Below are 18098 nucleotides of genomic sequence, written 5' to 3' on the forward strand. Positions count from 1 at the left end.
GACTCAGAGGCCAGAAATACGAGTGGAGGCCAGCTGATATTTTGTAAGACACACTGCATGTATGGCTGGGGAAGTAAAACCCAAAATGCTATAACTTTGTCATCAGGGTTGATCAATCACAGGCTCAGGAAACAGCCCTGCCCCCGGCAGGAAAGAGAGGGTGATGACCGGCAGCATCTGGCAAAGCTGTGGCAACATTAAATTTATTTAAAAAAAACACAAAACAAAACAAAATATTGGATGGTTTAGAGTTTTTATTAAATCTGCTCATCTTCACGGAAAAAATACAATAAATATACATTCGCCATTCATATTCACATAAGATGAGAAGCCTATTATTCAGAGAACACTGAAACATCTGCACTTCCCGACTGTCTTCGATGATCTTTCGCCCTGATGCCCACAAGAGTTTGCCAGCAATCTCCTTACTGTCAGAGATTCAAAGACATTTTCCATCTCCGTCACAGATTGGTGCAAACCTGCATAGTAAGTAAATTATGTGTTTGCAGTTTGACCTGCACGTTAACCCCAGGTGTTAACCGCCAGTTGGTGCACTTCGGTAACTTTGGAGACTGACACAGAGGTAATCCTGTCACCGGAGTATATTCCGTGTGTAATAACAGGAACACGAGGAAACGCAGGAGTCTTTTTTTGGTTGGATACAAAAGCCTCTCTGTCGTTGGCGTGATGCCTCCGGAGCTCTAGTGTTTCTTCTGTTCAGGAAGAAGACTGTGGGCAGGTGATTGCAATCGTATACCTTGAAAACTGTGTTAATAAAAGACACCGCCAGGGTGAAAATCAAAGGTGGTATAGATTTACGAGAGCACAACACATTAGAGGAAAAAAAAGAATCTGAACCGTCCGGTTACAGTTCAGTTTCATTATTCATCCAGAGCAACGAAACTGCAGGAATAACTTTAACACTCTGTTTCAGTCACAAACCTCTCATTGGCCTTTTCCACTGAAGCAGGCAGCGTTATGTCATCTCCTGCTTTTAGTGCTGCATCTTGTGAGTTGCGTGCATCTGGGGCTGCTGGGTTATTCAGTGTAACACTGCAAGAAAAGGACATAAAACTATGAAAAAAAAACCTAACTAGTAAACAAGTTAAATCAACTTCTTTATCTCTAATTTGTATTTTAGTAGAATAATTAACTTGTGCCTTGTGAACATCATTTTCATTTAATTTATTGGTGGTTACCAATTCCATGATGATAACTGACAATTGTTGAAGTCTATACCCTTATTAGTAATGAGAGTGAATTACAGTCATGATTCAGTTTCTTACTGTAAATCAGATTCACAGAGGGGGTGGTGCAGGAGTACCTGAACTTGTAGTCTGGTGGGAGTCTCAGACCTAATCTGTAGTCTCCCCTGGTTCTGGAGATTTGCTGTTGAAGGTCCCTGACTGAGCAGCCGCCACCACTGAATATGTAGCCGGCAGACTGCAGCTTCCCTCTGATGTACATCTGTCACATTAACAAGGAGACTTTACATCATATGTGTGAAAATGGGGAGAACTACATCAACACTATCGCACACGTTTGCCGTCATTTTCAAAACGCATTAGTCCATGTATTTTTGATTAGATTACAGAGAAGTGGTTTGCAGCAAAATGCTGATCTTGTCTCTTCACACCAAAAGTCACATGAGTGGTATGATTATAGGTTTATATTTCACAACAGAGGAATCTACAGCATGTGTGTACGCAGAATCCCGTCAATCATAATGACTGCTCCTCTTGAGCCCCTGAGTAAAAACCTCTGCGCCTTAAGTATTTAAGTGCAAACGCTGTTTCATGTCCCTATGATACTAGTAATTTCTGTTTGATTTATGGACTCGAGGAATTTTCATCCTACAGCAAAAAGCACTGGAGCAGTTGTAATGACTTCAGGCTAAATATTAGAGCTCCCTGTTGTAATTAAGAAGTGTCATCCCTCACTGCTTGTCAGCCCACAGTACTTCTATAATAAATGTCTGGGTTTCTTGGAGAGGGCAGCGCCCCCCCCCCCCCCACTGTTATCACCTCCCCTTGCTTCAGACAAGCACAGCTGCTGCCTCCCAGTGGCAGCCATGAAAACATGCACCGAGCAGAGCCTTGGGCGAAGCCTGCAGTGGGTTTACTGACCAGGACCATCCCAGGAGCAGCATTGTGTCGCTGCTGCAGCAGGATGTTCTCGAATCCACAGCTGGGCTTCCCTGTTGACATCTCATACCTCACCAGGCGAAATGAATCCACTTGGCACTGGAATAAAAAAACACAACCTGTTACTGAGTTTCCAGAAAAATGTAGTATAATAGCCTGCTGACCATAGGTGTATCTTTCACTGTCCTTTTGTTCCGTAGCCTATGCAAATGCTGTGTTGTCCTTGCAAAATGTGCATCAGTATCAAGAAAAATTTCTACACAGTTAGTGTACTTGCTGATTCAACTGAATTTTATTTTAACCACATTAATGCAACAAACAAGGGGTGCACACACTGTGCATCAGAGACCGACGCTTGGCTGGATGTACATACTGTATGTATATCTCATATAACAGGTTATAAATTAAGTGTATTGCTTATTGCATTTTAAAGTGTTTTTGTTATTTTGTCTCCCCCCTGAATGCAGGCCAGTATTCACACCTGGGCACATGGCATGGTTCTGTGCTTGTTCCTCCTCCTGTAAAGCTGCTCCAGCACGTCCTGGTCAGGCACTGCTTGTGAGCTGTTGACAGGTTGGCGTGGCAGAGTCACGCACACCACCAGGATCTGTTGACTGTGGGGAGGCTGGCCCATCACAAAGGCATCGTACTCCAGGTCTGTCACCACTGGCATCATTGTAACACTGCAGCAGCACCGCCTCCGCCCCCCCTCCCCTAGCAGGGCAGCTCTCAGCAGCACAGGGCACACTGTGAGGGGGACGGAGGGGGTGAATGACGGCGGGGCTGGACAGCGGCTGACAGCAGCAGGCTGCGACTGTGGACTCTCTGGAATAATCACTGACCTGGCAGGGATGGGGTGATAGTCAAGTTGTCATTATTAATAAGCCTCCTAAAAACTGCAGTAAATGTAATTTTCTACACAATAACATTTGAAAGAGTTGTATTGTTGCGCCTGTCAACGATACAAATGCCTCTTACTCCACTTTGAAGTTGCCGTGAATTTGAAGAGGTCCTATCTTTGTGACACAGGGCTCCTCCTTTGCTTGCTTTTTAGGTGTCCTGGCGACAATCAGGTTAAAAAAAACAAGTGAAATGGCCCCTTATTAGGGCCTACATAATTCAGCATACATCTGTTCAAAGTCTAGCAGAGCTCAAGCACTTGAAACTGATCAATAAACAGTGTGTCTCCATCACTATTACAGAATCAATCACTGGCTTCGGTTTAAGGATAGATGGATAGATTAGATGATAGAGTTATATCCAGCATAACCACAAATTTATCTAGGTTCTGGGGAAATAAAACAAGCTAATGTTATGTAATTGCTTGTTATTTAGATTCTCTGACATTAATCAACTACAGGTGAGTAAATCTGTGTAAACGTTTTGAGTAAATTTGTCAGTAACAGTTGTCATTAACCTTTCATCCCCCACAGCTTGTTAAGTTAATTGTGTAAGGTGTAATATGCTCAAATCCCAATTTCGGTAGAAAAAAAAAAAAATTGCTCAGCAATGTCTTTCAAACGCCACACCCCGAGTTTGTGACGCAAGCTTTCTGTTATAAATTTGTGGTCCTCAAGCCCAAACTGAGATAACCCTGATGACATCACGTGGGTAATTTTCTCAGACTTGCCAAAGCTCCTCCTGAGTCACAGAAGGTATTACACATCTGTTCTTAATCTGCTTCGACATGTTAAATCAGTGGAGTGAGCCACATGATAATGGTCCTGTGTACTGGTGTGGAGTGCGCACCTTGGCAAGCTGACGGGGGAGTCAGGAGGTGTTTCTGCTGGTGCTGACAGGCGCCTCTGCAGCTCCCGTCGCTCATTGCCGCACTCCTCCTCTGGCCGGACCGGTTTTGCATCTGCCCACGCGGGCGGGTTGAGAGAGGGCAGAGCAGCTGACTGTACCTCTCTCCTCAGCCTGGTCCTCAGTGGGGCATCTGGCATCCGCTCCGTTTCAGGACACTTGATACCTGAAGGAGAGGGGGAGGTCACTCAGAAATGCACACAGACACCGAGTGACACAACTGACCGTGAACAAGATCCTGATGGAAGTATTCAATAATGTTGAGTTTGCAAGATGAGGTGATACTGTAACTTTTTGCTTCATTGAACTACTCTGAACAACCTTACCAGGTCAGGTTGGCTCCTTGTTACTTTTATTTGTACTACATACTTTAATAATTCATACCCCTGCACTGTTGGCAGTTTGATCCCAGCTGGGAAGAGTGAGCAAGTCTTACTATCTTTCAGAAAAGCTAGAAAGGCTGTGTTCACAAAGCTGTGTTCTGAGACTGGCAGGTACCAATGGCTGCACGATAATAGTCCAGCCAGTCATCCAGGGAGTTTCGTACTCTCTGCTGAAGCTTCTTCAGCTCCCTGCCAGAAAGCCCTCCTCTTCTCCATTGTGCTGACGGCTCCTCCGGCCGCTCCACCTCTCTGAACATCTGCAGGACCTCCCGGGAGCACACAGACACCTGCCATACATCATTACTCGCATGGCAGAATATATGACACGGAACAATATAAGGCATTTAGCAAGATGCTCTATACAAAGTGACTCAGTGAAGGCATCTGCAGAGCCTGTAGAGGCTCAGGAGCGAATGAGAGGTATTCATGTGGCAAAGAATATTTTCTGTGCTCAAACAATAAGAGGAAACAAAACACCTGATTATCTCAAGAATTATCTATATTTCTATGCTCTACACAGTCAAGGCTCATTCTAATCACAAAATCACTAATCGTTAATGTGTCGAAGTGCCCTACCTTAACCTAACTGCAACATAAGGCTAGCAGTGACATCCAAACATCATACTGTCATAAAAAGTGTTTTACAGCTGTTAGTGTCTGGTTCCTCTTGCACTCTAGGGCCACAGCAGGGGATTTTGCCTTCCTCGCCAGCAGGAGGTCTTGAGCAGCGTCAGAGGTAAGCCTTCCATCAGTCTGCAAGCACAGCTGTTAATGCAGACTAGAGTTGATCAATTAGGCTTTTTAAAATCACAAATCTATTGTCTACTAGATAATCGTAATCTCACCGTTTCCTTTGATTGTTTCATGTTGGACAGGGCGGAAAGAGGAAGTTGAACACTTTCGTTGTTGCACCTGAAGGTGAGCAAGGCATAAGTACCATTGAGCAGCGTCACAAAGATCAGATCTGACAACTGCAGGAGACAGAAAGAGACATTTACAGATTACTTTAAAACCGACGCAATCTTGAAAAATGGCAAACTGTCCCGAGTTGCAGTGAATTCACACATCTACTCTGCATGAAATACCCCTGTTCTAAAACACGTCGGCCCTGCGGTCATGATGAAATGTGAATCTATTGGTTCTGTCAGAGACAGAGTTTGCTCATCACTGTGTCACTCGTCATACCCAACACCCCTTGCTGTGTTTCCCCTAAATCTGTCCTGTTCTTTATGCAACATGTTACTGAGCTGATGGACAGTAGTTTAGACACTGACACACTGTCAGTGAGCGAAAAGACTTGAGGAAAAGATTTGATTCCTCAGACAGAAATTTCTTTCATATTAAAACTGTTGCCAGGGGACCTAATTTGTAACCTAATTTAACACAAAGAAAGTGGACATAGACTTTTATAACTGTATATATGACATAGGTAGAAAAAGTTGCAGTAATCTCCAAAGTCACTCCCATGGCACCATCACCTCTATAACGATCTTCTCCTTCAGTGCACGATCGGTGTGCCAGCTCCACTCCTTAGCTTTGTTTCCATACTGGTCACTTATGAATCCGCCGTCCTGGTCCCACACTGCTGTAATAGAGGAGCTGGAGGAATGTATAAAAAAGACCTACATTTTAAATATCATGAAAGCTATCACACATAAACGATTATAGACAGACTGTGTAAAGGCATTCAGCATTTTGTAACCACACTGCAGTGCAAGTCGTGAACAAATAGCTCACGTTCAACTCAACAAAATGCAGTGGCCAACAGAAAAGCCTTAAGCCCTGGTGAGTTGGGCCTTTGTTTCAGATATGTGGTGCATGAAAACTGAACGCTACGACTGGGGACTCTGGGGACAGTAAGCAGACCTGTCCCAGACAATCTGAGAGGTCTGGATGGTTTTATAACGTGGCAGCAAATCAGAAATGTATTTTGGCCCTAAATCATTCAGTGCTTTATTAGCAAATAGTAGTATTTTATAATCAGTTACATGACACACAGGAGCTCAATGCATTTCCATTAAGTCCAAGAGACAGATTTTTTTTTAAACGGTCAAAGTCAAAGCGGCAGAGTTATTATGACTTTTCATTTCTAATATCCAAATATCAATATCAAGCTCCAAAAGAACAGGATCCTAAATTTCCCAAATCCTGAGGAAAATCAGGGTTATTTTTTCCAACGATGGAAAGTGCCCCCCAGAGCCACAAAAGACATTATACAACTGTTTACCCAGGCTGAGCAGTTAGTACTCCTCATGACTAGTAAACCGCACGTGACGTGTAAAATCAGTGGAGTGCACCTATAATTTATTCAGACATTCTGCCATATTCTCACACTCACCTAAGAGGGTGTGTAACAGCCCCACGCCCAAACGCTGTGATAGTGGCCAGGATAACGGGACGCTCACTGTCACTGAACACGTTGGTGTAGAAGCCCCCATGGGACAGACCTGAGTGGCTCTGGCATACTGCCATACAACCAGAAGGGTAGCTGGGAGGGCAGGGTCAAGGGTCAAAAAAGTCAGCTGCAGTGACACATTCGCCATACGCCCTGCACTGTATTTGCTTCTTGTACTGCCACTAGAGTTAAAACAGTTATGAATAAACATGATGAGAGAAGGATACTAAATGAATGAGGAGCCGTCGTCGATCCTGTAGTGTAGTTTCCGCTGTGCTGGATCCTGCTGCTTCACTTCTGGTATCTGGGGTATCCCGTTGACTAAAGCGGCAGGCTGGGCCTTTCCCCTGGCTCTCCTCTCCTTCAGTTTTGCCTTTGCTTCTCCATAGTGAAGGAGCATGAGTGTCCTGTTCACGCGCTGCCCAGCCGTTCGCAGTTTTCTGTGTGAAGATGTAGTCATTTTATATGCTTAACAAACTGATCTCTCAAGCTACTGAATTTGAGTTGGCATTTTTGTGGAGTTACATTGCAAAATGAAATGTGACTTTAGATAGCTAATGGCCAAATGTAACAGTCAGCAAGGATTTGTTAGTTCTAATGTACTAACTAAAAACCAGCACCACACAAAACCGAGAGATTAACTCAAATGAGTCTGAAAACAACTGTAAGAGTCAGGACTATTGGCTTAAACTATATTTTACTAAACTATGCTACTTAGTGTACCATGTTAGCATGCTTACATTTGCTAATTAGCACTAACCATAAGGTACAGCTGAGGCTGATGGGCATGTCCTGCAGGTATTTGGTCAGAAAGTACTGGACTAATCAAAATTTTAACCAATGAGGGCGCTACATGTGTTATTACAATTCATCCTGAGTGGGGACATGAGTGTAGGTGCCCAATGTCATGGCAATCCATACAATAGTTGTTGAGACATATCAATCAAAACCACAAATTTGAACCTCATGGTGGCGCAACAGGAATTATCAGAGGATCACCGATGTCAGTGGGATTCATTGTCCAGGAATCCTGAATATCTGTACGAAACTCTGTGCCGATCTATCAAGTAGTAGTAGAAATATGTCAGTCTGGAACAAAGTGGTGGACTGACCAATAAACTGACATTGCCATTGCTTGAAAAATCTGATTATCATATGTGAAATTGTGGAATGTAACCCCTCATTGGCACACTTTTGTTATGAAAGCAGCTGCGCAGGTCAACAACGCACTCAGGATTTCTTGCCGCCTGCAGTCGCTCCACCACCCACTGACACAATCTGATCCGCTGAGGCTCCTCATAGGAGGGCTGCTTGGGCTGAATGATCCAACCTGGACACAAATCACATCCAGCTGAGGCAGCCGAGGCACAGCGGTCACGCAGTAAACCAGAGTCACATCAGCCACCTTTAACACAATTCTGCAGCTCCATGTCATACCTGGATCTTTACAGCCACCGGATGAGATGGAGAAACTGACGGTTGAGGAGCTGTGAGCTGTTTGGGAGCGAGAATGTGGAACATAGTCAATATATCACCATCTTACATTCACCATTTCATTAAATCTGTGTGGACAATGCTGGCCATATAAAACCAGTGACATCAGGGAACTTAATAATGTAACTCAAAACCCTGTAACTGGTTAACAGACAGCAGTACATCTGTGCCCACCTACCAGCTACCTTGTCCTCTCACTTCCACAAGCTTGCAACCAAAGTCGTCTTCAACTTCAGTCTTAGACGGTCATGAGAAATGATTCAATGAGTTTTCACTCCCATCACTCTCATCGCTATTGTCTCTTACCTGTGTTAACTCTGACATATAGATGAGCATTTTCACTTGAGAATGGTGCAGTGAAATGGGTCAGACTGTTCTGCGTTTCTTGCCTTATTGCTAGTTTTTCATACATGTACCGTACAGTCTGTGATGTGTACCCACAAAACACTAGCATTTTCTATTAAAGCATACCTTATAAAGAGTTTATGTTACAACTAAGAGCTTAATTAATGGTTAATAAAACATTTATTAATCTTTTATAGATTGGTAGTAAGGCATTTGTAAAATCTATTTTTGGGTTGCCAGGTTGTGGGAAAGGGCTTTGGCTGATGTCTATCCTTTTGTAGCAAAACTTGCTTTCTGTTTGTATTTATCTCTTTCTGGAGGATAACCGTATTAACAGTTTTTCACTTACTAAAATATTGTAGAGGAAGACCACTAACATTAATGACTTGTTGACTTCTAAAGTGAGAATCAATAATCCATCAAATCTGAAGTTATACATGTCAGCAAATCATTATAAGGACTCTGTCATTTTCTCATAACCTATCAAGTCTGCAGCTGTTGATGGATGGATTCTGGTCCAGATGTTATTATTAGTGATTTACCGTTGGTCTTTAAAGCTTTAATAAATCATTTATTAACCATAAATAAAATCATTACTTACAACTTACATACTCTTCTATATAGTATGTGGTCTGAGAAGTATGGAAGCCCATTTCCATCAATATGGGGGTAAATGAAATGTTAAGCATAATAGTAAATAAAAATTTCTCATGTCAAAATAAAGTTATGAGATGGGTCAGTCAAATTGGAGATAGTACCTCTAAATTTCAACTTAGTGTCCTACCTCAGAATTAAGATTTAGGCCTAGTATTATTATATAGTGTAACTTTTCCTCTAGTAATGGGTTTCCATAGCAACGTGACCCAGGGATTCATGTACCTCTACTGGTGTTTTGTTTGCACTTTTTCACACGTGGATTCAAGCCCTTTTGCGGTTCTCCCTCAGAGGGACCAGCACTTCCCGCAGCACACGGGTCTCTCCCTCCTGCCTCCCTCTTGCCCCTGGCGGACACCTGGCGGGGGGCCTCGCCCAACTTCATGGAACCCCTGGACCCTCGTCGCTTGCGGGTCTGATCCGGACTTTTCACGCGCAGCGCCGACGCGGCGAGGTCCTGCCAGGTGTCATTCAGAATATTTACAACCCCGCGAGGAACACACCGATCCCCGGTCCACTCACGCTGTGAGAGTACGAGAGCCAGTTCATTCAATAACTGAGGGGCTGCTCGCCTGTATGCCTCCATCGGATCGTGGTCCTTCATGTTGAGCGCAGCGCCGACGGCAGATGGGGTACCGGGTTCACCATGCCCACGTGGTTCACCTGGCAGGCTCCCAGCGAGCTCGTCGCCTTCTTTGTTGTCATCCTCCCGGTTACTAGGTGAGAAAACGAGAAAACGATGAGACACACAGGTCAAAAACCAAACGGTAAATCTATTCGAGCGACAAGGCCCAGATCACCTTTGTACTGTGCCCTCGGGCTGCGCTCCTCCGTGCGCCGCATTAAAACGCAAAATGTTGCCTCGCGTCCCTTGGACTCGGTCTCGTCTCGTTGGCTGCGGAGAGGGGAACTAAACGGTCAATGCCCCGCAGTCTCTTTTGATCTACAGTCGAGAAAATGAATCATTAGCCCACCTGGTCAAAGAAATACAGAGGGCCAGGTCGGAATTCTGTCAGCGCACCAGAAGAAGTCATTATCCAACCCCCCCTCCAAAAAAATAAATAAATAAATAAATAATCCACAGGAAATCGTGTCTGATTTTTTTCCCCACTCTCAGAAAAACGCAGTATATGGTTCCACGCAACAGATTAATATCAACAAAACAACAAGTGAAGTGCTTTAAAATCCACCTCTCCCTTCTGTAAACTTGCCCCTCTGTCCGCTCGGCGTGCTGGGCTTGTTGCTTGGTTACACAGCTCTACGCCCGTCTCCAAACACTCGCGTTGGCGCACCACTAATGATCGACTCCGGGCATCGCCTTGAAAGGCTGTCTGCGACAATACAAGCAACAAAACAAAAACAAAAAAAAACAACATTTCTCACGACAACAGACACGGTGTGTGGTCACCTGGCTGTGCGGTCACAGGTGCGCACAGCCGGGTGACCCGAGACTCAGCGGCTGGGTGTTCAGGGGAAACGTGGATTCTAACATGCAGTGCGTGTATCAGGACACGAGTGTCCCTAAATGTAAATTTCCCTACAGAAAAAGAAAAAAAATCTGATGACCAATGAAAGTTTTTTGCTCCTGAGCAGAGGAGGGTCGTCTTCCCTCTATTGGGGTCAAGTTTTTGCGCGGAGGCTGCCCAGTAGCTCGTTATTGGCTCAGCTGCTCCCAGCACACTGTTCCGCTTTGACCACTGGAGGCTCCCAGCAGCTTATGCGTCACTTCATCCCTCAGTCGCTGGTCATGGCGGAGCTACAGCCACGGCACGAAGTGGAGCCTCAACTTCTCAACGGGGACGACTTGGACGGGGAGAGAGAAGACGCGGAATCGGCGAAGAAAAAGAGGAGGAAGAAGAAGAGGAGCAAGACCGCCGCACCAGGTAAGAGGCATCACTTTGCGACTAGAGAATCGTTGAGAAAATAGAGCAAATTTGTCTCCTCCGGTGCCGCTCGACACAGAGCAGGAGCATGGAATATGCGGGACAGCGGACTTTTCAACCTGTCAGAGGGTATGCCCTGTCCAGCTGCCCCAACTCTGAGAGGCTGCTGCTGGAGCCGAGGGCGCTCCTCTGGAAACGGGACAGTCTCTGGAAAACGTAATTTAACATCAAAACCGACTGAAAGAATTCATTTGAAGATAAGGGCGGACTAACATTTCATTTTAGTCCAGATTAAATATGTTCCAGCCTATAAATCCCCCTAAGCTGCATGAAATTATGTAATAGAAGTATCCATAGTTTTAGTGCGATAAGACGACGACCGCTCTTATGCAAAAAACAAAACAAAAAAACAAAAAACATGATGATAATTGCTGCTTAACTGCCTTAAAAAGTGGAAATCTAAAAACCTCCAAAAGCCTCAGTTGTCTAACCTGCCCTAAGTCATGTGTGGTCCACACAGCACTGTCTTTGAAGGGCTAAATGTCATAGTGCTGCAAGGTACATATGCCCTTGAGGATATTGACTCCCACCGTATATAAAGAATTCATGCACAGACCCTGCCAAGTTCGGGTCCTAGTGGACGCACTTTCTTGACATGACTCTAACCACAAATAATTTGCTCCCTCTGCGTGCGTGCGTGCGTGCGTGTATGTGTCTCCGTGTGTGCATGCCATGCATGTGCATGCACGCCGCTGGGTGAGCACGTGCGTGCCCACCTGCACATGCATGCACGACGGTGTGTGACTTTGCAGCAGGGACAAATGAGGCTGAGGCGGGCGGAGAAGCCGGAGGTGTCAGTGATGTGACAAAACAGCTGGAGCTGCAAACACTGGAGGACAAAGAGAGGGAGGAGGATGGAGAAGAAGGTAACTCCTCACCACCACCATCATCATCCTCATCATCCTCATCTGCAGTGGTGATTGTGCTGAACTTTGAGTCCCCTCAAAGTGCACATTGAAATTTAGCCGGCCATCTCTGCAATGAGATATCTGATTTTCAGTAGCACACTGGGAATTGTGCCCGAGCCCCTGTCAATATCGCTCACTTTATAAACTGTATTGAAACTAATGATGCTTTCAACAGATGGGGATGAGGGAGAGAACTCAGCTGGAAAAAAGAAGAAGAAGAAGAAAAAGAAGAAAGGATGTAAGCCTTTTTTTTCCCTCAGTGCAGCAAAATGCACCTCTGCAGTCTACAACAGATTACTCTTTGGCTGTTCAAACTAAATTCACGTTTACTAGATTCAGAATTCAAACCGAAACTGCAGTTCAAATCGCAGTTAAGAACCTTGATACAGCAGAAGTAAATCAACATCCCGAATCAGCTGCATCAGGCTTACTTTACATCATCAGGTAAATACAACAGGTGCACAAAAGCAGATGGCGGACTGACGCAGGAGGCGTAGGACAAAATGCAACAGGACCTTTCGTGTCCAGCACATAGCGGAAAATGAATGACAGCAGATTCAACATCAAAACACAAATGCAGTGAAAGCTTAGTAATGCCAGTGTTACTGTTTGTAACACTGGTAGTGAGTGAGAGAACTGAAAGTCAGCGATCCTTCAAAAAAGGGCCACATAGTATATATCACTATAACCTACTGTATAATACAAGTGCTTTTATACTGCCACAGATTTTTCTAGCAATACAATTTCAGTGGGTTTCTTTTACTCTAGTCAGGAACTGTACACGTATTCTTTGGCTAAGTTCAAATATCAGTGTCCCGAACATGGGAAGGATAACTCCTGTTTTTCTCTTCTTTCTCCTGCTGCTCCTCTGCTTCTCCTTCTCTCTATCTGGGCCACAGTGAAGGGACAGACTGACCCTCCCTCAGTCCCTATTTGTGAGCTGTATCCCAGTGGAGACTTTCCAAAGGGAGAGGAATGTGAATACCCCCCATCAAAAGACGGGTGTGTGACCTCCACATTGTCCCTCACGTTCATCAGTGGTTGTCCACTGTACGACATGCCTCCAATTTATTTAGCTCTCTCTGCTTTGCACTTAGTCATATTGGACAACATGATGGGGTGCAGTGTTTAGTGTGTGGTTTAATTTCCTGTTCAGGTGTAATTTTGTCATGTTTGTCCTCATTTTACTTTCACCTGTGCAGAGTTTCTACAAGAGTCTGTCATATCCTCATTATAAACATTTGTATAATGAGAAAGTAATGAGCGCCTCCTCTCCGTGATGTGCCTGTCTAAATCCCGGCAGGCGCAGCGCAGCGTGGCGGACCACCAGCGAGGAGAAGCGGGCGCTGGACAGTGCCAACGAGGAGATGTGGAGTGATTTCAGGCAGGCGGCTGAGGCACACCGACAAGTCCGCTCCTATGTCAGGAGCTGGATCAAACCAGGGATGGCTATGATTGACATCTGGTGAGACAAGCACTGAAATATTGTCCTCGAGTCCATTTTAAGAGACTTTGATCTTGACTCCTCATACTGAATCTGGTCTGATATTGATATATGATTCCAGCACTTCTTTGTCCCTTCTGCAAAAAAGAAACTATGTTGAATTTATCAAGGAAAGCAGGAGAACCGCTTTGTGGTTTCAAACTCTTCTTGGTGCTTTGTCTGTCCTGACAACAGCCTCATTGTTCCTGTCATCCCATTGTCGCTTAGTGCTGCTCTCTGTTTCTGGCAGTGAGAAGCTAGAGGACTGCTCCAGGAGGCTCATCAGAGAAAATGGGCTGAACGCCGGCCTGGCCTTCCCCACGGGCTGCTCCATCAACCACTGTGCTGCCCACTACACCCCAAACGCAGGAGACCCCACTGTGCTGCGCTACGACGACGTCTGCAAAATTGACTTTGGAACACACATCAACGGTAAGAGCTCAATAACAACTTTTTAAGTGCTTTTGGAGTTATGCTGTGCCATTTCACACTTTGCATTTATTATGACATGGTAAAATGATGATTGCATTATAATTCTTACTGCCTGGAATAAACTGTTCTCATGAGTGAATTAACTTCAACTTTTTCTAGATTAATATTTCCGCAAAACGATCACCTCTTAGCAACTGTTATGAACAATCAAACTGTATGGCCTTTTCAGGTCGAATAATAGACTGTGCCTTCACCGTCACCTTCAATCCAAAGTATGACCGGCTGCTGGAGGCTGTGAGAGACGCAACAAACACCGGCATCAGGGTAACACAGCTCTTCCCCTCATGCACGGTGCTTCCTTGCACTGCTGGTTACACTTCACATTAAGATACTCAAAATCCTGAAGAAATTAGAGTCTTGAGAATCATCATGAAAGTATTCAGGGCAATGTATTCAATTTAACCTGTGAAGTAATACCATGCTGGCTAAAATTTAACTCGAGAATTTAGTTCTATCTGGCTCTAATGGTTGATTCCCAGTAAAAACTCTAAATGGCTAAAGTAACGATGGATTCATACTAACATGACATACAACTTTATATGAGGGGAAACACAATTAGTAACTAATATATAAGTAAGGAGGGCGTATTTATTGAGGCAAGATATACTTTATTGTTCCCATAGTAGAGTATGTATAATAATAGATATAGTAGAGATAACTTATACTCAGAAAAAAGAAGGGAGCCATCGAATGCAAAGAAAGTGGCTATGCTCAATATGTGCGCAAATACAAGAAGAACACAGAAAAGACTAATTATATGTTTTAAATCTCAGTGGATCCTCTCACGATCCCTGGACGAATTACTTAAAAATATAAAAATACTTACACACATTTTGAGCAGCTACAATTAAAGGTTAAATATAGCCTACTACATATATAAATAGTAACTATGAAGTATATTGCAACTCAAATAATTCGCAGATAAGAAAATTGAAACAAATACTGATGTACAAAAATGGCACTTACGACCTGATTCAGAGCTCAGGACAGATTCACACATACCTAGGAACTAGATATTATATACTACTTAATTAACACAGTATCTACATATCAAGTAACCTCATATGATATACTGTATTATATAGTCCTCAATTTAGAGTTATCGGGTCGCACAGGTTCGGGTCCGGAGAGGCCCTCTCAAGTGAACTACTATTCATATATAAGGAGTTAGTTTCTGATTTGTTCCTTGGTAACCACTCAGGAGTTTCTGTACTTAGCTTAGTATATAAGACACATCACAAAAGGGGTCGACAAATATTTCTTACTGTGTAGGTTGACAGTGCGTGAGGAGTGTAATATTATTTACCGATGTGAGTGTAAACACCTCTCCGTCCCAGTTTGCAGGGATCGATGTACGCCTGTGCGACGTCGGGGAGACCATTCAGGAGGTGATGGAGTCCTATGAGGTGGAGATAGATGGGAAAACATATCAAGGTCATTTTGAGGCCACTTATCAACTCTTTGTCATGCAGAGGTTCAGTCAAACCGTATCCAACCTCCGTGTGGTGTGGTCTCTTTACAGTGAAGCCAATCAGGAATCTCAATGGCCACTCTATTGGACAGTACAGGATACACTCAGGGAAGACAGTCCCTATTGTTAAAGGCGGAGAGGCCACAAGGATGGAGGTTTGTACACCAATCAACACAGCTTACTCTATTCAGATATTTGAATTGAGTTATTACATCTGAGAAACGTGGATGTGTCAAGATTCTGGAGCACAAAACAGGACTGCAGCCTTTTTTACTAAAGTGTCTGAAATTAAACCTTTCATAGTTGCTTGACTTTGCATGTAAATAAACACTCTTTAATTCTTAAGTGTAATTGGAAAAACATGTGGCGGGTTAGGGTGACGATTCGCTGCGGAGAAGTGTTCCGATTCACTGCTCTAACGGCTTCTTTGTCACCCTCATCTGCAATTAATTACACCATTAATGGAAATTACCAGCAGCATCGAGTAGCAACACGTGTTAAAACTCAAGCCCCTCATTTCAGTGCAAGAGCACTGAAATGTGGGCGCCCAGATTTCATTAACAGGCTGGCGCTTCACCAAGGAGAAACATGGCTTTGCACTCTCCTACATTTCCCTGGACTACACTGAGATCCATGCCTGCCTCACAGCCGCACAGCTGCGGTACATGGCTGTATTTGGACAGAACTGAGCATTTTAATTGGCAAGTTGCTGCGTCAACCTTTTTACCTGATGGTTCCGGGGAGGGGGGGGGGGTTGCTACTGCTGCTGCTGATGTGGCAGCTTTGCGTGTTGTATTTTTAGCTGAAATGTGTTGGTGTAACAGGGACGTTACCCTCCTTGTGATCAGAGAACGCACGGCTTGAGTGGCAGCTGGGCGTGCCACAGGGGCCGCTAGCACTTTGACTGATTATCGGTGCACCGAGAGCGGGTGTCGCAGTGTTATCAGCGAGTACCACAGGGACTCTTAACAACAGCCGCACACTGATATAGACACAAAACACCAAGGATGAAATCCGTCCAACCAACTCACAGGAGGCCCTGCTCCAGAAAGGACACCACTGTATACGTATACTCCACATGAATATGTGAGCCACTGACAAATTGAGGTTTTTGTTAAATTTACCCTCTGAGCTCTCCGGAGGGGTTCTTGTCTTTTTCAGTAACATCTTACCCATTCAGCCCTGCATAAAGGTATATGCTGTAGATTAGACAGGTGACTTTTTACAAACTATAAAAGACTTTCAAGGCAATTCTACATTTAATGTCAGCAACAAAAGAAAGTGGAGTGTTTGTCTTTTTTTTTTTCCACTGCCTCCCAGGAAGGTGAAGCTTATGCCATTGAGACATTCGGCAGCACGGGGAGAGGTGCAGTCCACGATGACATGGAGTGCTCACATTACATGAAAAACTTCAATGTTGGACACGTGCCAATAAGGTGGATGTTTTGATCTCCTCCTTGTGTTGAAATTCAAAATATTCAGTCTGGATACGATTTATAGGTTGATCTGACCCTCATATTCAGTCTTCCAATCCATCCATCTAACAAAAGAAACTGTGAATAGAACGTCATATCTGCATGTTACTATACATCTACAGTTTCAACCTCCAGTTTGTGACATTTGTCTCACTTTTGACTCTATGTTGTCACTGTGCTACAGACTTCCAAGGGCTAAACATCTGCTGAATGTGATCAATGAGAACTTTGGCACCTTGGCATTCTGCCGCCGCTGGCTGGACCGCCTGGGCGAGAGCAAGTACCTGATGGCGTTGAAGAATCTGTGTGACCTTGGCATCATAGACCCGTACCCACCTCTCTGTGACATCAAGGGCAGCTACACTGCCCAGTACGAGCACACCATCCTACTCAGGCCCACCTGCAAGGAGGTAGTGAGCCGGGGAGATGACTACTGAGCATGCGCCAAAACTCAAGGCGAACCAGGAGGAGCATGACAGCAAAACAAACCTCTTCAGACTCACAGCAATTATGCAATATTTCTCTGACCTAAGTTTCCATTGCTTGAGCATCTTTAGGTAATTGTTAGCAAGAGCAAAAAACTTGTGTCACCATAGTAGCTTACTAGTATTTTTTTTTCCAATGGATTGAGCCGGACGACAAAGGGCTTATCTTTAAGAAACGTAGAGTTGTCATTTTAGTTATATTTTGATGTGCTGCTTTTAGGAAATATGCAAATATATATATAAATATATGCAAGAGAATCATGCAAAAAAGGTTTTGGTGAACACTTTGTCTAAAATGCTGAGCTTCATTCAGTTATAGAAATATTTCTATTTCTATATTTCTTTGCTCTGTTTTAATTTGAGGCAGTTTTTCTAAAAAAAATAAATTGTTATAAATCCTGCATTGAATGCTGTGTCCATATTTATATAGCTCCAACATCTTAGCATACTCAGTTACATTATACACTCAGCTGCCAGTTTACAAGGTGCACCTAGCTAACACTAATGCAGTCTAATACAACAGTCCTGCAATGAATCCTCCTTCATGAAGGTTATAATATTAATTTTGTTGTTCAAACTATTTTAGAGAGGTTGAATGAACTAAAGGATTATTTTGGAGG

At 44.0% G+C, this 18098-nt stretch overlaps 2 protein-coding genes across 7 annotated transcripts; one reads left to right on the forward strand and one right to left on the reverse strand.

Moving 5' to 3' along the window:
• Positions 1-253: 253 nt before the first annotated feature.
• Positions 254-15448, reverse strand: LOC120793506 (uncharacterized protein C3orf20-like). 6 transcript variants are annotated; one of them, XM_040133643.1, is made up of 19 exons: positions 15354-15447; positions 10412-10552; positions 10022-10116; positions 9447-9937; positions 8166-8222; positions 7959-8058; positions 6956-7168; positions 6672-6821; positions 5812-5932; positions 5179-5304; positions 4979-5086; positions 4449-4620; positions 3894-4116; positions 3123-3203; positions 2626-2986; positions 2127-2243; positions 1325-1467; positions 943-1053; positions 254-713 (listed from the first exon to the last, which is right to left on the reverse strand). In XM_040133643.1, exons 1-19 carry the CDS (start codon positions 15426-15428, stop codon positions 593-595), a joined length of 3006 nt encoding a protein of 1001 aa, XP_039989577.1. In that variant the 5' UTR covers positions 15429-15447; the 3' UTR covers positions 254-592. The 6 variants fall into 6 exon arrangements, with proteins under 6 accessions (XP_039989577.1, XP_039989579.1, XP_039989578.1 ...); XM_040133645.1 differs by having other exon boundaries at positions 4449-4590; positions 4979-5098; XM_040133644.1 differs by having other exon boundaries at positions 4449-4599; positions 4979-5098.
• LOC120793507 (methionine aminopeptidase 2-like) lies at positions 10761-17841 on the forward strand. The gene is made up of 11 exons (XM_040133649.1): positions 10761-11104; positions 11917-12030; positions 12248-12310; positions 12972-13074; positions 13376-13537; positions 13806-13987; positions 14217-14311; positions 15385-15481; positions 15570-15673; positions 16839-16954; positions 17178-17841. Exons 1-11 carry the CDS (start codon positions 10783-10785, stop codon positions 17428-17430), a joined length of 1611 nt encoding a protein of 536 aa, XP_039989583.1. The 5' UTR covers positions 10761-10782; the 3' UTR covers positions 17431-17841.
• The last annotated feature ends 257 nt before the right edge of the window (positions 17842-18098 follow it).

This window comes from Xiphias gladius, chromosome 8, assembly GCF_016859285.1.
Source record: "Xiphias gladius isolate SHS-SW01 ecotype Sanya breed wild chromosome 8, ASM1685928v1, whole genome shotgun sequence".
Classification (NCBI taxonomy): domain Eukaryota; kingdom Metazoa; phylum Chordata; class Actinopteri; order Istiophoriformes; family Xiphiidae; genus Xiphias; species Xiphias gladius.